Source organism: Bombina bombina, chromosome 2 (assembly GCF_027579735.1).
Source record: "Bombina bombina isolate aBomBom1 chromosome 2, aBomBom1.pri, whole genome shotgun sequence".
Taxonomy (NCBI): domain Eukaryota; kingdom Metazoa; phylum Chordata; class Amphibia; order Anura; family Bombinatoridae; genus Bombina; species Bombina bombina.
This window is the reverse complement of record NC_069500.1, coordinates 192,718,716-192,733,431: the sequence shown is the minus strand read 5'-3', so window position 1 is coordinate 192,733,431 and position 14,716 is coordinate 192,718,716. Positions and strand designations below refer to the sequence as shown.

Here is a 14,716-nt window from a genome sequence, read left to right as displayed (position 1 = left end):
AAGAAAAATTGATAATATGAGTAAAGTAGAAAATTGCTTAAAATTGCATGCTCTATCTAAATCACAAAAGAAAACATTCGGGTTCAGTGTCCCTTTAACTGAATACAAACAGAACTTATAGGTGCAGTAAGATCCCCCACTCTGCTTAGTCTCAATCCTTTCACCATGAGCATACTTTTCACCATAAAGAAAATCCAGCTCAAGAGCCATAAAATTATGCTGTTGATAATCCAACTATACTTGTCACAAGTTAGAAAACCTATAACAGTGCAAGAGCTGTATACTGAACATAAATATTTACATTTTAAAATTTATAGCGATTTCCAAATTTCAACAAAAAGGCAAAGACCATTTGAGTTCAATTAGTAAATATAAAGAAATTACCTGTGGCCATGGAAGAACTGAGTATGGTTTCCCTGTAGGCAATCTGAAGAGGTCCAAGATATGTCTCAAGACCATACTCCCTTTTGATACGGTCATGAATGATCTCAATGTGAAGTTCTCCCATTCCACAGAGAATTGTCTGGTGGGATTAAATCACTGCATAAATACAATTACTGTCTAATCCATGAGTTAAAAAAAATGCATTTAGGTATACACACAAAACCCAAGTCAAAAAAGCACTCTCCAGATCAAATTATACAATGTCTTCTTTATAGTATTGCCTTTTGGACTGGAATGTTGTTTATTTATACAGGGGTGGAAAAATATCGCTATTATCTACTAGTCAGAGGTTAAAAGTTACTAGCCAGAGGGGAAAGTTACTGGTCCACTCAATGTTAATGAAAAAAGTAAAAAAAATTATACAGACGGTGCAATTTCTTACTTGTCCGAGACTAGTGAAAATTTGAAGCCCTGACACACACACATACAAGTGCTGAATTAGGCCCACAGCTTAAAGGGACAGTTAACATCAGATTTTTTGTTGTTAAAAAGATAGATAATCCCTTTATTAGACATTCCCCAGTTTTGCATAACCAACACAGTTATAATAATACACATTTTACCTCTGTAATTACCTTATATCTATGCCTCTGCAAACTGCCCCCTTATTTCAGTTCTTTTGACAGACTTGCATTTTAACCAATCAGTGCTCACTCCTAGGAGCTTCACGTGCGTGAGCTAAATGTTATCTTTATGAAATACATGAACTAACGCCCTCTAGTGGTGAAAATTTGTCAAAATGCTTTCATATTAGAGGCGGCCTTCAAGGTCTACGAAATTAGCATATGAACCTCCTTGGTTTAGCTTTAAAATAAGAATACCACGAGAATAAAACAAAATTTGTGATGAAAGTAAATTGGAAAATTGTTTAAAATTACATTACCTATTTAAATGATGGAAGTTTTTTTTTTACTTGACTGTCCCTTTAATAAGAGTCTTTCACCTGTACTATATCACCACCTAAAAACACAGCCCAATCAGCAAATTGCAGCTATTTTTTTTCAGAACATGAGATGTAGCGAGCCGGAAATATTTCAGACTGTATGTCATATACATCTATATCAAGTTAGTACAGGGCTTGATAAATCCTAGGAGCTTGTTTTTTCAATTTTATCCCTAGCTCCATAATTGTGTATATATATATATATATATATATATATATATATATATATATATATATATATATATATATATATATATATATATATAAAATACATAGGGGATGAGTTGGACACAAAATGATACTGCTTGTCTATAAAATGCATATAGATGGAATTGTATCGCCTTTTTTGCTACTAATACACAAAAATCTTAGAGCCAGTAAAATGAAGCTGTAATTTATTCTCCAAGCACAGGTACTTCATTCTTTACAGTATCACTTTTCTATTCTAATGACAGCCATCTTAGAAAAGCTGTTGCCACATTGTAAAAGCAGCCTTCTTACTGCTTTTATAGCTTATTAGGAGTAAGTGGCACAACTCACATTTGGATTTTACCGTCCTAGACTACAGGCTATAGCTCCTGAAACCCCCAAAATAATGCAGCACCTAAAAATATATCACCGCTTCAAATAATAACGAGAGAAGAAGCATACCTGGCCAGAGTCGGGATCAGTTTTCACCTTTAAACTTGGATCTTCCCTTTGAAGACAATTTAATGCAGTTTCTAAATCTGGAAAAAAAAACAAAATTTATGCTTACCTGATAAATTCATTTCTCCTGTAGTGTGGTCAGTCCACGGGTCATCATTACTTCTGGGATATTATCTCCTCCCCTACAGGAAGTGCAAGAGGATTCACCCAGCAGAGCTGCTATATAGCTCCTCCCCTCTACGTCACCTCCAGTCATTCGACCAAAGGACCAACGAGAAAGGAGAAGCCCAAGGGTGTAGTGGTGACTGGAGTATAATCCAAAAAATTTTTTAGCCTGCCATAAAAAACAGGGCGGGCCGTGGACTGACCACACTACAGGAGAAATGAATTTATCAGGTAAGCATAAATTTTGTTTTCTCCTGTTAAGTGTGGTCAGTCCACGGGTCATCATTACTTCTGGGATACCAATACCAAAGCAAAAGTACACGGATGACGGGAGGGACAGGCAGGCTCTTTATACGGAGGGAACCACTGCCTGAAGAACCTTTCTCCCAAAAACAGCCTCCGAAGAAGCAAAAGTGTCAAATTTGTAAAATTTGGAAAAAGTATGAAGAGAAGACCAAGTTGCAGCCTTGCAAATCTGTTCAACAGAAGCCTCATTCTTAAAGGCCCAAGTGGAAGCCACAGCTCTAGTAGAATGAGCTGTAATTCTTTCAGGAGGCTGCTGTCCAGCAGTCTCATAGGCTAATCGTATTATGCTACGAAGCCAAAAAGAGAGAGAGGTAGCCGAAGCTTTTTGACCTCTCCTCTGGCCAGAATAAACGACAAACAGGGAAGACGTTTGACGAAAATCCTTAGTTGCCTGTAGATAAAATTTCAGGGCACGGACTACATCTAGATTGTGTATCAGACGTTCCTTCTTCGAGGAAGGATTAGGACACAAAGATGGAACAACAATCTCTTGATTGATATTCCTGTTAGTGACCACCTTAGGTAGGAACCCAGGTTTAGTACGCAGAACTACCTTGTCTGAATGAAAAATCAGATAAGGAGAATCACAATGTAAGGCAGATAACTCAGAGACTCTTCGAGCCGAGGAAATAGCCATTAAAAACAGAACTTTCCAAGATAACAACTTGATATCAATGGAATGAAGGGGTTCAAACGGAACACCCTGTAAAACATTAAGAACTAAGTTCAAACTCCATGGCGGAGCAACAGTTTTAAACACAGGCTTGATCCTAGCTAAAGCCTGACAAAAAGCTTGAACGTCCGGAACTTCTGACAGACGTTTGTGTAAAAGAATGGACAGAGCTGAAATCTGTCCCTTTAAGGAACTAGCGGATAAACCCTTTTCTAAACCTTCTTGTAGAAAAGACAATATCCTTGGAATCCTAACCTTACTCCATGAGTAACTCTTGGATTCGCACCAATATAAGTATTTACGCCATATTTTATGGTAAATCCTTCTGGTAACAGGCTTCCTAGCCTGTATTAAGGTATCAATAACTGGCTCAGAAAACCCACGTTTTGATAAAATCAAGCGTTCAATCTCCAAGCAGTCAGCTTCAGAGAAGTTAGATTTTGATGTTTGAATGGACCCTGGATCAGAAGGTCCTGTTTCAGAGGTAGAGACCAAGGCGGACAGGATGACATGTCCACTAGATCTGCATACCAAGTCCTGCGTGGCCATGCAGGTGCTATTAGAATTACTGATGCTCTCTCCTGTTTGATTCTGGCAATCAATCGAGGAAGCATCGGGAAGGGTGGAAACACATAAGCCATCTTGAAGGTCCAAGGTGCTGTCAGAGCATCTATCAGAACCGCTCCCGGATCCCTGGATCTGGACCCGTAGCGAGGAAGCTTGGCGTTCTGACGAGACGCCATGAGATCTATCTCTGGTTTGCCCCAACGTCGAAGTATTTGGGCAAAGACCTCCGGATGAAGTTCCCACTCCCCCGGATGAAAAGTCTGACGACTTAAGAAATCCGCCTCCCAGTTCTCCACTCCCGGGATGTGGATTGCAGACAGGTGGCAAGAGTGAGACTCTGCCCAGCGAATTATCTTTGATACTTCCATCATTGCTAGGGAGCTTCTTGTCCCTCCCTGATGGTTGATGTAAGCTACAGTCGTGATGTTGTCCGACTGAAACCTGATGAACCCCCGAGTTGTTAACTGGGGCCAAGCCAGAAGGGCATTGAGAACTGCTCTCAATTCCAGAATGTTTATTGGAAGGAGACTCTCCTCCTGATTCCATAGTCCCTGAGCCTTCAGAGAATTCCAGACAGCGCCCCAACCTAGTAGGCTGGCGTCTGTTGTTACAATTGTCCAGTTTGGCCTGCTGAATGGCATCCCCCTGGACAGATGTGGCCGATAAAGCCACCATAGAAGAGAATTTCTGGTCTCTTGATTCAGATTCAGAGTGGGGGACAAATCTGAGTAATCCCCATTCCACTGACTTAGCATGCACAATTGCAGCGGTCTGAGATGTAGGCGTGCAAAGGGGACTATGTCCATTGCCGCTACCATTAATCCGATCACCTCCATGCATTGAGCTACTGACGGGTGTTGAATGGAATGAAGGACACGGCATGCATTTTGAAGCTTTGTTAACCTGTCTTCTGTCAGGTAAATCTTAATTTCTACAGAATCTATCAGAGTCCCCAAGAAGGGAACTCTTGTGAGTGGAAAGAGAGAACTCTTCTTTTCGTTCACCTTCCATCCATGCGACCTTAGAAATGCCAGTACTAACTCTGTATGAGACATGGCAGTTTGAAAGCTTGAAGCTTGTATCAGAATGTCGTCTAGGTACGGAGCTACCGAAATTCCTCGCAGTCTTAGTACCGCCAGAAGAGTACCCAGAACCTTTGTGAAGATTCTTGGAGCCGTAGCCAATCCGAATGGAAGAGCTACAAACTGGTAATGCCTGTCTAGAAAGGCAAACCTTAGATACCGGTAATGATTTCTGTGAATCGGTATGTGAAGGTAAGCATCCTTTAAATCCACTGTGGTCATGTACTGACCCTCTTGGATCATGGGCAAAATTGTTCGAATAGTTTCCATCTTGAACGATGGAACTCTTAGGAATTTGTTTAGGATCTTTAAATCCAAGATTGGCCTGAAAGTTCCCTCTTTCTTGGGAACTACAAACAGATTTGAGTAAAACCCTTGTCCTTGTTCCGACCGCGGAACTGGATGGATCACTCCCATTAATAAAAGATCTTGTACGCAGCGTAGAAACGCTTCCTTCTTTGTTTGGTTTGTTGACAACCTTGACAGATGAAATCTCCCTCTTGGGGGAGAGGATTTGAAGTCCAGAAGGTATCCCTGAGATATGATCTCTAACGCCCAGGGATCCTGAACATCTCTTGCCCAAGCCTGGGCGAAGAGAGAAAGTCTGCCCCCCACTAGATCCGGTCCCGGATCGGGGGCCCTCGATTCATGCTGTCTTAGGGGCAGCAGCAGGTTTCCTGGCCTGCTTGCCCTTGTTCCAGGACTGGTTAGGTTTCCAGCCTTGTCTGTAGCGAGCAACAGCTCCTTCCTGTTTTGGTGCAGAGGAAGTTGATGCTGCTCCTGCTTTGAAATTACGAAAGGAACGAAAATTAGACTGTCTAGCCTTAGCTTTGGCTTTGTCCTGAGGCAGGGCATGGCCTTTACCTCCTGTAATGTCAGCGATAATCTCTTTCAACCCGGGCCCGAATAAGGTCTGCCCTTTGAAAGGTATATTAAGCAATTTAGATTTAGAAGTAACATCAGCTGACCAGGATTTTAGCCACAGTGCTCTGCGTGCCTGAATGGCGAATCCGGAATTCTTAGCCGTAAGTTTAGTTAAATGTACTACGGCATCTGAAATAAATGAGTTAGCTAACTTAAGGGCTTTAAGTTTGTGTGTAATCTCATCTAGTGTAGATGATTCAAGTGTCTCTTCCAGAGACTCAAACCAAAATGCTGCTGCAGCCGTGACAGGCGCAATACATGCAAGAGGTTGCAATATAAAACCTTGTTGAACAAACATTTTCTTAAGGTAACCCTCTAATTTTTTATCCATTGGATCTGAAAAAGCACAGCTATCCTCCACCGGGATAGTGGTACGCTTAGCTAAAGTAGAAACTGCTCCCTCCACCTTAGGGACCGTTTGCCATAAGTCCCGTGTGGTGGCGTCTATTGGAAACATTTTTCTAAATATCGGAGGGGGTGAGAACGGCACACCGGGTCTATCCCACTCCTTAGTAACAATTTCAGTAAGTCTCTTAGGTATAGGAAAAACATCAGTACTCGCCGGTACCGCAAAATATCTATCCAACCTACACATTTTCTCTGGTATTGCAACTGTGTTACAATCATTCAGAGCCGCTAATACCTCCCCTAGTAATACACGGAGGTTTTCCAGCTTAAATTTAAAATTTGAAATATCTGAATCCAGTCTGTTTGGATCAGAACCGTCACCCACAGAATGAAGTTCTCCGTCCTCATGTTCTGCCACCTGTGACGCAGTGTCTGACATGGCCCTAATATTATCAGCGCACTCTGTTCTCACCCCAGAGTGATCACGCTTACCTCTTAGTTCTGGTAATTTAGCCAAAACTTCAGTCATAACAGTAGCCATATCCTGTAATGTGATTTGTAATGGCCGCCCAGATGTACTCGGCGCTACAATAGCACGCACCTCCCGAGCGGGAGATGCAGGTACTGACACGTGAGGCGAGTTAGTCGGCATAACTCTCCCCTCGTTGTCTGGTGAAATATGTTCAATTTGTACAGATTGACTTTTATTTAAAGTAACATCAATACAGTTAGTACATAAATTTCTATTGGGCTCCACTTTGGCATTAGCACATATAGCACATGTATCTTCCTCTGAATCAGACATGTTTAACACACTAGCAATTAACTAGCAACTTGGAAATGCTTTTTCAAGTAATTTACAATAATATGAAAACGAACTGTGCCTATAAGAAGCACAGAAAAAATTATGACAGTTGAAATAAATAAATTATAGCATCAAATCTTTGTAAGAAATATACAATTTTAGCAAAGGATTGTTCCCATTAGCAAAGGATAACTAACCCTGACAGCAGAAAAAATACATAAATAAACGTTTTTTATCACAGTCAACTACAATCTTCACAGCTCTGCTGTGAATGATTACCTCCCTCAAAACAAGCTTTGAAGATCCCTGAGTTCTGTAGAGATGAACCGGATCATGCAGGAAGAAAATGAACCTCTGACTGAGTTTTTTGATGCGTAGTAAAAGCGCCAAAAATGGCCCCTCCCCCTCACACATAACAGTGAGAGAGATCAGTAAACTGTTTAAATTTAAACAAAACTATTGCCAAGTGGAAAAAACAGTGCCCAAAACATTTTTTCACCCAGTACCTCAGAGAAATAAACGATTTTACATGCCAGCAAAAAACGTTTAACCTCAATAAATTAATTGTTATTTAAAAACCTATTGCAAGTCCCTGCAAATTAGGTTAAGTCTATGCATACAGTATAAATCCAGTGAAGTACCATTCCCCAGAATACTGAAGTGTAAAATATACATACATGACAGCCTGATACCAGATACCTCTACTGTATTTAAGGCTGAGTTTACATTATAACGGTATGGCAGGATTTTCTCATCAATTCCATGTCAGAAAATAATAAACTGCTACATACCTCTTTGCAGATTAATCTGCCCGCTGTCCCCTGATCTGAAGTTTACCTCTCCTCAGATGGCCGAGAAACAGCAATATGATCTTAACTACTCCGGCTAAAATCATAGAAAAAACTCAGGTAGATTCTTCTTCAAATTCTACCAGAGAATGAATAACACACTCCGGTGCTATTATAAAATAAACTTTTGATTGAAGGTAATAAACTAATTAAAATCACCACAGTCCTCTCACACATCCTATCTATTCGTTGGGTGCAAGAGAATGACTGGAGGTGACGTAGAGGGGAGGAGCTATATAGCAGCTCTGCTGGGTGAATCCTCTTGCACTTCCTGTAGGGGAGGAGATAATATCCCAGAAGTAATGATGACCCGTGGACTGACCACACTTAACAGGAGAAATAAAGATTTTAAATAATAAGCACACATTTTACAGCACTATTTTCTCCACCATGTCTGACTCATACAAGTAATATCAAACACCTCAGCAGTGGAACAGAACGGTATAAACATGATAAAGCCTAACAACACCTTTTGCAATTTGTTTGCAGTTTCCTCCTTACTTCTGGGAAAGATCTGGTGTTGAAAAACATCGATGTAAGATATGTGTTTGCAAATTATTTTATAACTGTTTAAATGTTAGCATTTTATTTTTAGAAAATATACATATGTTTAGGTATAACTCAAATTCAGAAAGAATAGGCTACAAAAATACAAGTCATAAAACATAGCTATGGTGAGCTAAATGATGACAGAAAGGAAAAGCAGATTACTTGTTAAAGAGGCACTAAAGTTATATGTATCAGAAATTAACCTCTATGTTGTTTTTAAAAGCATTTAAAACTATAATTTTGTAATTAGAATTTGTCCTGTTTAGCAGTCCAGTGTCACATCCATTGAGTTTTGGAGTGTTGAACTCTTCTCCTTTGCTATAGGCAGTTAGGACAGATCTGGTTGAGCATCTACACATATTAAAGGGATAGTCTAGTCGAAATTAAAACTTTCATGATTCAGATAGCACACGCAATTTTAAGCAACTTTCTAATTCTAATTCTTTCTAATTATCAATTTTTCTTTGTTCTCTTGGTATCTTTATTTGAAAAAGCAAGAATGTAAGCTTATAAACTGGCCCTTTTTTGGTTCAGCACATGGGTAGCGCTTGCTGATTGGTGTCTAAATGTAGGCTAAAGAAAAGATATGTAAGGAAATTTGAACTATCCAGTGGGGGGGGGGGGCGGGGGCACAGAGCCCTGCCCATTTGAAAGGGTGTTACTGCAGCATCTTTAATTGCAAATTGTTCTCTTTTCCTACGTGTTGTCTTAAGGCGTATTCTGTTCCTTCATGTTTTATAGGTTGTTTTTTCCAAGTGCAGATGTTGTTTTAGCGTTTAAACATGGCCCACCTGGCTGTTTAGCCATAGAAGGAGGTTCTATGGTACAAAAGAAGACAGGCTCTGGAATCTCTACGCCGGCCAGCACAAGACTTCCCTGCATCTTGTCATCTTTGGTCTTTTTGGCACTATCTCGCCCAGCTCGACGGATGGCTGCAGCAGCTGCTGCTTTTGAAGAAACAATCGTGTCTCCAGTTGTAGTCTGAGAAAAAAAAAACAGAACACCTAATATATTAACTTCATTATTATTATGGTAAATAACATCAAAATATTAAAAAAGTTATAACAGTAAAAGTTACAAATTAATGGTTAAATGGCCCCTGAAATTTCAGTCCAGTAGTCTCTGCTGACGTCACCACTGACGTGTACTTATTTATAGCTCAACAACACACCACCAATAAGAACAGCCTATACTGCCTCTGCTACAGGTTCTGATTGGCTGTAATTGGATGCCAATTGTACATAATATAAAAAGTTATTAGGGAGAGAACGGTCTCACTTAATCTTTTATCCAATGCATACGTGACCTTTAAACAGTTATATTTCTCCTCAATAGGAAAACAAGAACTTTTAGAGGGTTCTTTTACCAAAAACTATATTAAAAACACATCTAATCAGCTTTGTAAATCTGTCTCATGGCCACAGCTTGTCAGCCTTAGGTACAGTTATAGAGCAATTTTCAATTTAAAAAAATTAAATGACAATAAAAAGTGGTCAACATGTCCTGCAGATGATAAGTCTTGTAACTGATGAGATACCACGTTACAGGGTAATGGGAAAGGTTATAATTAATTTAAAAATTTAAAATAAAATCAATATAAAACTTTCAAATTGTAAAGCTACATAGAGTAAAAAAAGTACAGAAACACATTTCACATGATCAGCAAACAGTTTAGAATCTTCTTCTAAGTCCAAGAAAATGATAAGGTTCCTTAGTTTCTGAGTCCATTAATATATTATGACTCTAATAAATACATGTGTCATTCTCAGTTGCGGTGATTAAAGTTTTAAGGAAAATTTTATGGACTAGATTATGAGTGGAAAGCTTAGTTATGCACAAGAGAAAAGGGTTTTATGGCGGGTGTGCGCATCAGGTTTCTCGCTCGTATTACAAGTTGAAAGTAAGAGAGATTGCTTGAGCGCAAATTAAGTTAACGTGCGACGGGTTAGCACGACCCGATTCTCAAAACAAAAAAAGTGTTACAAAACACATAAAAAAAACAACATTACAAAACTACAGTTACACTCATAACACTATCCAATAAAAATTATTTTTTTAAAAATTGTAAGGGTTCAAAGATATGAGGTATCAGGTGTTGGGGGGGGGGAAAGAAAAAAAAAGGCAAAGAGCTTTATATAGAGATACGCATACACACATTATATATATATATATATATATATATATACACACACACACACACATACACACACACACACATGTGCATAAATGCATTACAGAGATAAAAATACATATGTACACACATATATACAGGTAGCCCTCAGTTTACGCCAGGGTTAGGTTCCAGGAGGAATGGTTGTAAATTGAAACCATTATAAATTGAAACCCAGTATATAATGTAAGTCAATGGTAAGTGAGGGAGTTAGGTTCCAGGCCCCTCTCAAAATTGTCATAAGTAACACCTAATACATTATTTTTAAAGCTTTGAAATGAAGACTTTAAATGCTAAACGGCATTATAAACCTAATAATATAGATGGTATCACCATCAAACTAAGTTTAATGAACAAAAACATTTGCTAACAGCACCTAATTAAATAATCACACAACAGACTGCATCATCATCAAACTAAGTTTAATGAACAAAAACGTTTTTTTACTTGCATTTTTCAGCAATCAGTTCTCTGCATTGTTAGCATGTTAGATAATATTGGGTCTGCACCTATTCTATGCATTTCAATCTGCAGTGATTAATAAGCAGTTAGGCACCCTCACCTCAAGCAGCTGGACAGGAAGATAATAGAGAAGTGGCTGCTAAATCTTGTTGCTCGATAGCCAATGTCTGCACTGTGTAAACAGATCAATTTCAGTCTGTTAAGTTGCATAGCTTTGTTGCAAAACAAGCGGACAGCTCCACCTACTGGCTATTTTAATTAGTGCACTGCTTTCCAAAGCTTTTCAATAGCAGTCACATGACTGAAAAAAAAGGTTGTTATTCTGAAACGGCGCAAATTGAACCGGCGTAAACCGAGGGCCACCTGTACATATACTGTATATAAGTGCATTGGAGCCCTTTTCAGTTAAGTAGATGAAAACATGTATAAGCATATCTATGCAATATTCATATTTAATAAAGTGTTATAATGTGTATTTACTGTAAGTATTTCACATTCCAATGTCCTGCGCATAGCAGAATATGTTCTAGCTATTTATAAATATATTTTCCTATATATATCTAACTATCAATATATATTTTACCAAAATACCATCATATATTATATATATATATATATATATATATATATATATATATATATATATATATATATATATATATATATATATATATATATATATATATATATATATATATATATATACACACACACACACATACACAGGGAGTGCAGAATTATTAGGCAAGTTGTATTTTTGAGGATTAATTTTATTATTGAACAACAACCATGTTCTCAATGAACCCAAAAAACTCATTAATATCAAAGCTGAATAGTTTTGGAAGTAGTTTTTAGTTTGTTTTTAGTTATAGCTATTTTAAGGGGATATCTGTGTGTGCAGGTGACTATTACTGTGCATAATTATTAGGCAACTTAACAAAAAACAAATATATACCCATTTCAATTATTTATTTTTACCAGTGAAACCAATATAACATCTTAACATTCACAAATATACATTTCTGACATTCAAAAACAAAACAAAAACAAATCAGTGACCAATATAGCCACCTTTCTTTGCAAGGACACTCAAAAGCCTGCCATCCATGGATTCTGTCAGTGTTTTGATCTGTTCACCATCAACATTGCGTGCAGCAGCAACCACAGCCTCCCAGACACTGTTCAGAGAGGTGTACTGTTTTCCCTCCTTGTAAATCTCACATTTGATGATGGACCACAGGTTCTCAATGGGGTTCAGATCAGGTGAACAAGGAGGCCATGTCATTAGATTTTCTTCTTTTATACCCTTTCTTGCCAGCCACGCTGTGGAGTACTTGGACGCGTGTGATGGAGCATTGTCCTGCATGAAAATCATGTTTTTCTTGAAGGATGCAGACTTCTTCCTGTACCACTGCTTGAAGAAGGTGTCTTCCAGAAACTGGCAGTAGGACTGGGAGTTGAGCTTGACTCCATCCTCAACCCAAAAAGGCCCCACAAGCTCATCTTTGATGATACCAGCCCAAACCAGTACTCCACCTCCACCTTGCTGGCATCTGAGTCGGACTGGAGCTCTCTGCCCTTTACCAATCCAGCCACGGGCCCATCCATCTGGCCTATCAAGACTCACTCTCATTTCATCAGTCCATAAAACCTTAGAAAAATCAGTCTTGAGATATTTCTTGGCCCAGTCTTGACGTTTCAGCTTGTGTGTCTTGTTCAGTGGTGGTCGTCTTTCAGCCTTTCTTACCTTGGCCATGTCTCTGAGTATTGCACACCTTGTGCTTTTGGGCACTCCAGTGATGTTGCAGCTCTGAAATATGGCCAAACTGGTGGCAAGTGGCATCTTGGCAGCTGCACGCTTGACTTTTCTCAGTTCATGGGCAGTTATTTTGCGCCTTGGTTTTTCCACACGCTTCTTGCGACCCTGTTGACTATTTTGAATGAAACGCTTGATTGTTCGATGATCACGCTTCAGAAGCTTTGCAATTTTAAGAGTGCTGCATCCCTCTGCAAGATATCTCACTATTTTTGACTTTTCTGAGCCTGTCAAGTCCTTCTTTTGACCCATTTTGCCAAAGGAAAGGAAGTTGCCTAATAATTATGCACACCTGATATAGGGTGTTGATGTCATTAGACCACACCCCTTCTCATTACAGAGATGTACATCACCTAATATGCTTAATTGGTAGTAGGCTTTCGAGCCTATACAGCTTGGAGTAAGACAACATGCATAAAGAGGATGATGTGGTCAAAATACTCATTTGCCTAATAATTCTGCACTCCCTGTATATATATATATATATATATATATATATATAGACATATGTATATGAATAAATAGAACATAATCTATAATGTGAAGAACATTGGAATGTGAAATATATTAATATTTTAAAGTCGGGTTAGCACACTTTAGAATATGTGATCGTATTTGTGCGAGTAGGGTGTTAAGTTTTTTTCCACACTTTTTTTTCCCCATTTACTTCTATGGGGGAATATGTTAATGCAATATTCTAACTTTGGATTTTTACGCTTGTCAGGTTAGCGTGCAAGTGAAAACTGTTTACTTTCAACTTGTAATACGAGTGCAACCCGACGTGCAAAAAGCTTACTTCTAGCGCAGTTAAAGCTCAAGCGGGAGTGTCAAATAACCCCCACTTGTAATCTGGCCTTAAATGTTAAATTGTATATACTGCACACTCCTGTCACCGTTCTATTTTACGTTTCAACTATCAAACAATACATATCTAACAATTAAACTACTACCAATTTAAAATCAACTATAATCCAGCAAAAAAGGCAACAAAGCTACATAGTTGATATTTCCACTTTTGCCATTAAGAGGAAATGTGCAACAAATACAATGAATCAAGTGAATAACAGTTCTTGCTAAGCAATTAAATAGACTGTATATGTAATATTTAGAATCGAATGAAGTTATTGCTTATATAGTCACTTTTATATAATACTTAAAATGATTGTAAATCCTAGAGTTTGTGAAAAGCTAGGATTTACAATTGGAACAAATAAAGTGGAATTACAGTCATGAAGTATAAAATACTTCATGTTGAAAGTTCCTTTGTTTGAAGTGACGTTTCCACCTCTTAGCAAATAACTGTGTGTTCCAACTGGCACCAAGCCAGATAGCCCACACGGCTATTGGCTAAGAGGTAGAAACGTCACCTCTCAGCAAAAATAGTGTTCTGCCGTGGGCTGCCTGAAGTGCTCAGTGCGGCAAACGCTTCCAACAAATAAAGGATCTTTCAGCATGACGTATTTTATAGTTCATGATAGAAAGTCCCCTTTATTTGTTCTAAATGTAAATCCTAGCGTTTCACAAACGCCAGGATTTACAATCACTTTACCAGTAATAGTAGCATTGCTAAAAGAAAGAAAAATGTGTTCTGTATCCTTACATGTGACTGCATCTGACAGTTCATTATGTTAAGTTACAGAAGGAGATATATTTATAACTTCATGCACAGAGCGTGCCAATCAATCAGCGCCTGGGTAAACTCCAAAATTGGTACCAAACATGTGGTGCCGATCTCAGAATTGAGGGGAAAAAAATTATAACTTATAGGAACATAATACTGATATGCTAAATCACTTCAAAGTGATGCAGCATAACTGTAAAAAGCTGACATGAAAATATCACCTGACCATCTCTATGTAAAAAAGGAAGATATTTTACCTCAAAATTTCTTCAGCTCACCGGAGTAAGTGCTTTGTAAACAGTTCTACTTCAGCTGCAGTCCAGCTGCAAGTTAAATAAAAAAACA

The 14,716-nt window shown here is 38.5% G+C and overlaps 1 protein-coding gene across 4 annotated transcripts in view; it reads right to left on the bottom strand.

Annotated features, from left to right (window-relative positions):
• Positions 1-14,716, bottom strand: part of GFM2 (GTP dependent ribosome recycling factor mitochondrial 2) — an 84,673-nt gene that overhangs the window by 32,397 nt on the left and 37,560 nt on the right. For all 4 annotated transcript variants that reach the window (XM_053701414.1, XM_053701411.1, XM_053701410.1 and 1 more), the window contains exons 16-18: positions 9,094-9,283; positions 2,039-2,115; positions 385-523 (exon numbers count right to left, since the gene is read on the bottom strand). In XM_053701414.1, the coding sequence (XP_053557389.1) occupies positions 385-523; positions 2,039-2,115; positions 9,094-9,283 (406 nt within the window). The remainder of the gene's footprint in view (positions 1-384; positions 524-2,038; positions 2,116-9,093; positions 9,284-14,716) is intronic.